General features: G+C 36.0%; 1 protein-coding gene across 1 annotated transcript; it reads left to right on the top strand.

Moving 5' to 3' along the window:
* The first annotated feature begins 2,351 nt into the window (after window positions 1-2,351).
* On the top strand, window positions 2,352-8,694 carry LOC110881566 (TSL-kinase interacting protein 1). The gene is made up of 12 exons (XM_022129786.2): window positions 2,352-2,511; window positions 3,372-3,573; window positions 3,668-3,750; window positions 4,396-4,443; window positions 4,553-4,662; window positions 4,993-5,077; window positions 5,183-5,294; window positions 6,276-6,395; window positions 6,492-6,595; window positions 6,676-6,914; window positions 7,272-7,686; window positions 8,194-8,694. The coding sequence occupies exons 2-12, from the start codon at window positions 3,465-3,467 to the stop codon at window positions 8,425-8,427; spliced, it is 1,659 nt and encodes a 552-aa protein (XP_021985478.1). The 5' UTR covers window positions 2,352-2,511; window positions 3,372-3,464; the 3' UTR covers window positions 8,428-8,694.
* Window positions 8,695-9,195: the final 501 nt, after the last annotated feature.

The raw sequence follows: 9,195 nt of genomic DNA, 5'->3' as shown, positions 1-9,195 counted from the left end.
ATTCTATTATCCGACTGATTTCTGCAGAATTGCTGACACAGTGTGTCTTACTTGTGTGTTTACTAGTCTTTCTGACGCAACACTAAAGTAATGCATAAAGCAATATTTGATGTATAAAACGTGCATGAATTCACATGTATAGCATGAAATTAGACAATGTTGACATTTAAGCACATAATTGCAGATATTTACTAATAATTAGACTATACGGAAATTACCGGTTCTGTGCCAGTTGTCACAACATTGATCATTAAGTTCACCATTATCCTGAACATTAATGTCAACAACATACTTAGAATGTTGCATATCCACTTCAACATCCTCCATAATGTTTTATTCATCTATCATATATAGAATCGCCTTCATCAATGTCACTGTCCTCACTAACATTGTTAACCTCAAGATGATCCACCATAACTGTCTTCTTTACTGTTTTAATTGATAATCTCCTTAACAGTTTCCATGACAGTTTCCTTAACACTTTCTATGAATTCAACATTTTCAATATTTGATTCACTATCTTTAGATGACTTAGATAAGTATAAAATCATACGAGAATTCTAATGTTGAACATATATTTCTAAAAGATTAACTCCTTTTCAAACGTGATCAAACATACATTCAAAATGATTATAACTACCTAATTTTTTAAGACCCAAATCCATACACAACTAAGAACCTTAAAATGAAAATAAAATACCATATAACATGATATCCCAGATGTTTAACCATTTCCTCCAATACATTAATACCAAAATCATCCATATTAACATTACCAATGAAATGTGATGTACCACCTAAGTATGCCCTACCCGGATACCTAGAGAACTCACCTCCATGATGAACCTTACAGAGAAAAACATCGGCATATCGGCTGCAACCAAAATCATAGTACAATTTTAGAACTTTAACTAAGTAGCATAATCAAACCAAGTCTGGAACTTACAGTAAATGGAGTCTGGGTTAACATCTTCTTCAATTTCACAAACCATCCAATATCCACCAGCCATCAATCAGGGTTAACGTCTTTAATTTCAGTCTTAATTTCGAACACGAATCGTTTGGGAGCAGAGCGAATGTGGTTTTAGGCCAAGCAAATGGTAGATTTTAGGATCTGGGGGATGGGGTTGTATACGTTTAGGGCCGTTCAAATTGCTCGCCGCTCGTCACTCGCTCGACGCTCGTTCGGAAATTGCTCGGAAAATGCTCGTTCAATTCGACTCTCGGTTGTAAACGAGCCGCTCTGCTCGGTTTGGTTTGTAAACGAGCCAAGCATGAGCAAAGGTCCGATCGACTCGGTTCGGCTCGAATTATTATTTTTAATTAGTATATATACATATACACTTACATATATAATAACATGTATATACACACACATATATATACACACAAATATAAATTATACATATATATACACATACCTAAATATATACACACATTACACATAAATATATACTTAAATATAAATTAAATTTAGAGTTTGATATGTACCACTCTATTAGATTTTGGTCCACTATAAACAAATTTACAACTATATCTATACGTATTAGCCCAACCACACCAATAAAAAAAATTAATATCAAATCTAAAAGTTAAACCATAAACCGTTAAACGATAGTCTGCTCACCGCCTCAATGTTTCATGTGGTTACCCTAAGTCGATCGTATCCTGCTCTCAACGTGACTGTTCGTACAATATAATCATCGGCTCGTCGGCCACAACATTGTTATTTATAAGAAAAATATTATGCAATGAAATGCGCATGTTTTTAAAGACATAAAAAATTGCTACCCAACATTGTCACTATCACTCTCAGAAAATTTAAACTGGGCAACGCGGTTGTCCAAATCGCTCGAACTTCGCTCGACGCTCGCTCGGAATTTTTACCGCTTGAAAAATGCTCGTTTGATTTGAGGCTCGGTTCTAAATGAGCCGCTCCGTTCGGTTCGGTTTGTATACGAGCCAAGCACGAGTAAAGGTCCGCTCGGTTCGGCTCGGCTCGTGAACAGCCCTATATACGTTTATAGTTGTGAAGAAGGATAAAATTACCGAAATACCCTTCAAGGAAACGGTCAACTGACAGAACGATGTAAATTGTAGAAATTTGGAAAACGACGTGAATGTAGATGTCCAAAGGTTTCTTAAAGTAGCCAAAAGTGTCGGAATGATCAAACCACACGATTGTAAACTAACGTTTGCTCTTAATTTAAACTTATGAACCTTACAATATTATATCATATCTTGGTTATAAAAAATCATATATATTCTACATGTATATATGATATCCAAATAAAGAAAGATCTAGAATATTAAAAAGAAAATAACACAAAAAATTTCAACATGGTTACCCCCAAAATCAAAATTTGAACTCTCAAAAAATGCTAAAGACGTGCGTGAAGTAAAAAAAAAAAAAAAACCCATCTTTACCAACGGTTTAACCTTTTCGTTCAGGATCTGGGTTTGGATCTTCGGTTCGAACAAACCCACAAACCCCATCGTCATCTCTCAATTGTAAGTGTAATCTATCTCACCCGATTACGATATTATTTGATTTGTATCTATCTATTCAATTTACATGCATTTGTATTGTCAATTTGGGGGAGAAATTTGTTCAATTTAGGCCTGAATTTTGAGTTAATTTTGCTGAATCAATTTAGGGGTTTTGTAGAATATTATTGTGTAATTTGGGTTTGATCTGAATTGTTTCTAATTGATGTAATTTGTAGATGTTAGCTTGCATTTGAACAATTTAAGTTCATATCTTTAATGGGTATTTAAAAATTTAAATACATTTATTATGTGTTTACTAATAATTGATTCGAGAATTATGTGTTTACTTACTTGCATCATACTCCAAGAATATGATTTCTGGATGATGGCATTTTGATTGGCCCGCTTGCGCTGTGCTCATATAATGTATATATGTGTGGGCGCTCGGGGGGGCAAAAGTGAAATGGTACTAACTTTAACGTTATTTTACTAATTTCGTGAAAATAACGTTAAAAGCGGCGGATGGTTAATCATGCATCATGTGGTGACGTTGATAGCTGAAAGACACGGGGTACATGCACCAATCAGTCTTTGTCCCGATTGTTTGAGTGTTATGTGTCTTAGGTCCAAGGCTTGATACACAACTACAATCGAGCCGAGGGTCTCACTGGAAGCAGCCTCTCTATTCCTACGGGGTAGAGGTAAGGCTGTCTACATCTACCCTCCTCAGACCCTACCTTAGCTTTGCTATTGGTGGGATTTGCCGAGTATGATGATGATGATGATGGAGGATGGCATTTTGGGCATTTTTGCATTTAGTGTAGGTGTCACATGTATTGTGAATACTATTTATAATTTGTGTGATTGTTCGGTTAAATCAGGATTTAAACTTGTTCCAAGACGGCAAGAAGTGTTTCACGACGACTTTAAGGTCGTGAACCATGTGAAATTCTGTTGATAACGATACACGATAAATGGAGTCGCAAGTTCCCTTTACTCATGAGGCTTCAAGCCAACCGGATGATGTATTTGTTAAAGATGTAATCACATCGGAAACAAATTGTGTTACGTCTAATCGGCCAGGTAATGGGGATGATCGGTTTGTTTCATCATGGTCCTTTCATTTTTGCTATGTTTATTTATAATGTGGGTTGTTTATGTAACATTTGTAATCCAGTGAAAAAACAAACACGACAATGGGCAGCGTGGACGCGTCAAGAAGAAGAAAGCTTCTTTACTGCATTACGGCAAGTTGGCAAGGCAAGTTTCCCTGTGATTATATATATATATACACACGCGCGCACAGTACATATTGCTATGGCTGCAAACGAACCGAACGTTCAGTGAACATTCTGTGAACCGTTCGGCGGGAAGTTCAATTGTGTTCGTTCGTTTATTAAACGAACGAAGACGGACAAGAAATTTCCTTCGTTAAATGAACGAACATGAACAGAGGTCGTGTTCGTTCAGTTATCTTCGTGAACATTCGGTTATGTTCGATAGTTCATTAGTGTTTTTAGTTCTTATATTTTCATAACATACTTCAAAATTCCAACAAATAAATTATTTAATAAGTATGAATGTATTCTATATTATGTTCATGAACGCTTGTTTGTATTCGTTTGTTTAGTTTTGTGTATATGAACATTAGTTTGTGTTCATGAACGTTAGTTTGCGTTCATTGCCTGAAATTAACAAACAAACACAAACAAACGTGAACACGTTCGTTTCCTTAACAAACGAACACGAACATAAAATCCCGTTCAGTAAGTGTTCATGAACAGTTCGTGAACCCATATATTTCCGTAACAAACGAACACAAACAAGGTCTTGTTCGTGTTTGTTCGGTTCGTTCGGTTCGTTTGCAGCCCTACATATTGCTAATATTCTACGTGTTTGTTGCAGAATTTTGAGAAGATTACTTCTCGTGTGCAAAGTAAAAACAAGGATCAGGTTATTCTTTGTTTACACTATTATATGTTCAGTTCTCGTATAATATAGTGTTATCTTTGTTTTTTACATTTAGTTTCTCATTTAATGTTCAATTTACCCGTCTTTTCAGGTTAGACATTATTATTATCGTCTTGTAAGACGTATGAACAAATTGTTGGGCCCGGAACTTTCTCTTGATGCCAAAAATTCTAAAGATACAAATGCTGCTATGCTTCGATGGTATATATTCATCTCTATGCTTAGTTATATAAACATAATTTGTAGCATATATATATATAGAAAAAGTATATCGTACATTACGGCTTAATGTACTTCACGTACAACAACGTGCGTAATTTGTTATATAACATGCGTGATTAATGTTTTCAATATGCGTGATTATTGTGTTTCAACATGCATGATTTTGGATTTTTGAGTTATAACGTGCGTGATTTTAAAATGAACGTGCGTAATTACCTGTCGTACGTGATGTACGTTAAGCCGTAATGTACGTTAACCTTCCTCTATATATATATATATGATATAAAACATGCTTGTTTTCTTTTTCAGGTGGTCTTTACTTGAAAAACATAGCTGTAAAGCCTCAAAACTTCACTTGAAGCCTCGCAGATTCAAGATTTTCTTGGAGACTTTGGTTAGTTAACTCAAGATCATTAATTTTCTGTAAATGATTTTTATTTTCTGAACTAACTTTTTTTTTTTTTTTTTTTTTTTTTTTTTTTTTTTTTTTGCGATGAAGGAGCACCAACTACTGAAAGACCGAAAGAAAAATATAAGAAAACGACCGAATCAGGGAGGAAACTGTTCTACCACACCAACTAATAAACCAGCAAGACAACGCCGTAGACAAGGTAATTATATTCTTTAAAGTTATTATTATATGTTAAATATTTATAAAGTTTAGTTTATATTATGCAGTTAATATCTGTGATACCGATGTATCGGTTATCGGTCCCTAGGGGTGCAAACGAGCCGAGCCGAGCCCGAGCTCGACCAGGCTCGAGCTCGTTTAACATATAAAAGCTCGAGCTCGAGCTCGGCTCGAAGATAATTTTTCAAGCTCGAGCTCGGCTCGGGCTCAACTCGTTTAGTATTTATTAATTAATTTATACTAAATATAATTATTATTATACATATAATTTAGTTATTTTTTATATTTATATAAATGGTAATTATTATTATATAAATATATGTTTAATATATTAATAAAAAAATATATAAACAAAAAGCTCGATTAGGCTCGCGAGCTAGCTCGAGCTCGATAAGCGAAGCTCGGGCTCGGGCTCGTTTACTAAACGAGCTTGTTTTTAGGCTCGGGCTCGAGCTCGAGCCCGTTTAAGCTCGGCTCGTTTGAGCTTTTTTTCGAGTCAAGCTCGAGTAGCTCTCGAGTAGCTCGGCTCGTTTGCACCCCGTCCCCATGTAAAATATTGGTGTCAAATATCGGTACCAATATTATCGGCGATATTGACCGATATATCACCGATTTTCCCGATATCGGTACCTTTCTTCTTAGTTCTACCATTCGTCTTTCTTCTTATTACTGCTATTAGTGTTTAAAGTCTTAATTGTTAAATGTTAGTGTTTTAAGTCTTAGTCAGTACCTACTTGCTACAATTGTTAGTGTTTTGCAAGTTGCAAAAGGTTAATTTGTTAACGGTAATAGAGTATACTGAATTGTTAGTGTTAAATTGCTTTATATATATAAATTCTACACGATATTTAAATTACCGATATCCCACTGTGATAACCTATATCTCAAATATCGGTTCTTGACCGATATCCTATTTTTTACCGCATTAACTGCTTATATATTAAAGTTAATGCTTCCACAGATGCCTACAAAAAATGGGAGAAAGCTGCAATCGCTGGTGTTTCGTTGGTTGCTGATGCTGCCGAACATTTGGAACGGACATCATTGGATCAATTGGCTAATACTGTTAAGAGTGTAAACGGTGAGTAGCATGTTTACTAAATAATATTAAAGTAGACTTTTATTTTCTTTATTTTATTTTATTTTTTTCTAATGTGAATATATGATTTGCTTTCAGGTGACAAGGGTTCGGACCCAATTGCGCCAAATTTTAATCAAAATATTAAACTTAAACTTCAACTCTTCCCCGTCGATGAAAGCACACGCAGATCGTTGGAAAGGGTAGGACCTAAAAGATCAAATGAACGATAATTATGTTCAAACGTTAAATATATTAAATTTGGGTTAATTTTATTTTTCAGGATAATCACAACCCGCATCTGGAGTTGACTTTAAGTACACGAAAAAAAATATCATCGGTTTTGGAACATATGAATCGAAAATGGGGTAGTTCTAGCATAGCTTCTGGAGAACTGACACTTGTCCCTTATTACGTTCAAACATTAAATATATTAAATTGTCAAAAATGGACTCGTGATTCTGTTGTAAGCGCCGGGGATGTATATGCAGCGATCGGAAGTCCTTCAGTTTTCCGCTTAAGGTATTTTATTCTATATATATATATATATAGAGAGAGAGAGAGAGAGAGGCCGGTTAACGTACAAGACCCCCTTAACGTGCGGCAGTACGCGACCACCAATATAACGTGCGTAATTAGGATTTAATCCAACCCATGCGTAATTATGCAAAGTTAATTACTATTTTGCCACTGCGTTCAATTGAAGGCTTGGATTAGATCAGATCAGATGCGCGGTTGAGATGCTCGCGTACGCATCACACGATAAGGAGGTCTTGTATTTTAAACTCCCCCCCCCCCCTCTCTCTATATATATATCAACATGTTACGATATAGTATTACAGTCTCGTATTTATTGTTTTTCTTTCTTCTTTTTTGAAGGTATGGTTGGTTTGCAAAAGCGTTTTCAACACTGGAATGGGCCGACAGTTTGACTAACATAAGTGTTGGTGATTTACTCTCCGAGTTATCTCATAATCAAGATGCTAACTGCGTTGATTCACCGTTGCCACCTGGCTCGCCATGTCAGCAACAGATTTCATTCAGTTGTGATTCGTTTGATGCTGCCATTGCTGCACATATAAATGGCAAAAATGCCTTCCAGCCTACCGTTGTATCTTCAATTTGGGACGCAGATGAAGCGTGTGACGCCTTTTCGTTCCCGAAAAAAGTACAAATTCCAGAAAATAATTGTAGAGATTCTGCAAAAGTGCGTTTGATGGACGAGTGTAACTTTAATGAAAATCGTGAGGATGTTTCCGCAAAGGATGTCAATTCGCTTACTGATGCGTACTGGGTATGTCTCTAAATACGATTAATTTCATGTATTTCTTCTAAATTTCATAATGCCATATTTATCCATTTTATAGCAAATAAAACAATGAGTAAAATGCACGGATAGTCCCTGTGGTTTGGTGAAATTTCACCTTTAGTCCCCAACTTTTCAGAATTACACTTTTAGCCCCTGTGGTTTGACAAGTTGTTACTCGGATAGTCCCTAAAGCGGATGAAGGTTACTCGGATAGTCCCTGTGGTTTGACAAGTTGTTACTCGGATAGTCCCTACGGTTTGACAAGTTACTCGGATAGTCCTTGTCATTTCACACCCACTTAACCAGAAAAACTAACCTCCATCCGCTTTGGGGACTATCCGAGTAACAACTTGTCAAACCACAGGGACTAAGAGTGTAATTTTGAAAAGTTGGGGACTAAAGGTGAAATTTCACCAAACCACAGGGACTATCCGTGCATTTTACAAATGGGTTTTTGAACAGACTTAATATTTTGTTTTTCGTGTATTTCAGGCTGATTCTTTAGGACCGTTAGAATTGGATGTACCATCATGTAGATATACTAACGACGTTATATTGAACGAAAGCATTGGTGGATTTAATTGCCTTCTAAATACCAGCCTTGATGCTTTTCATAATTGTTCATTCTTTGGTTCGGAGAAAAGAGAAACGACACCCTTAACAAAACTTGGAGCTCAAGAAACCGTTTCCTCGTATCAAAAGGCTGACGGTGAGATTTCAGGTTGATTTTACACAAGCGGAACCACATGCATTTGCTGATTTAACGTTTTCTTTCGTGTTAATATGATATCCCATATCGCGATCTGACTTTAGCGTCTTCAGAAGGGCTCGATTTTCGTTATAGGAGACTTTTTTTTTTTTTTTTTCTAATGTTGTACAAAGGTAATCATTAATTTGAGGTCTGTTGAGACATTTGTTTCGAGATTTCCTTGGAAATGTGCCCTATAAATATATGGTCAATGATCGGAAAATGCATCGTTGTTTTGTTGAAGATGCCGCTACCTTGGCTCGTGACAACTATTTTTCAAAGCATCTCCGCCAAATGGCGCTACCATGGCTTATGATATCTTAAAACCTCAGTTCATTGTCACAAGAAAGTCTCGGTTGCCACTATGTGGCCTTGCGACGTCTATAAAACCCATTCACTTGTCAAGATAAAGTTGATGTGTCTCTCACATGTTGCTATTAGACTTAACGGCGCTACAAGAAAGCCTTGAACCAATATTTTATATAATCATCTTCAGCGATATATTCATACTCAATATTTTATATAATCATCTTCAACAGTATATTCGTACACACCCATCTTTAGCAAAATCCCTTTAACGAAACTTGATAGTTATAAGGCGTGACGAGCGTCAAGTGTACAAAGCGCCTATAGAGAGTATTTTTAAAGTTATCGGGAGAGTAACTATGATGAGTTACCACAACACATTAAAGCATTACAAGCCTCAACCCCTACTATTGTTGATTTGGTTGTATCACCAAGCTAAA

This window comes from Helianthus annuus, chromosome 1 (assembly GCF_002127325.2).
Source record: "Helianthus annuus cultivar XRQ/B chromosome 1, HanXRQr2.0-SUNRISE, whole genome shotgun sequence".
NCBI lineage: Eukaryota > Viridiplantae > Streptophyta > Magnoliopsida > Asterales > Asteraceae > Helianthus > Helianthus annuus.
The sequence above is the reverse complement of the archived record's forward strand: the minus strand, read 5'-3'. Positions and strand labels throughout refer to the sequence as shown.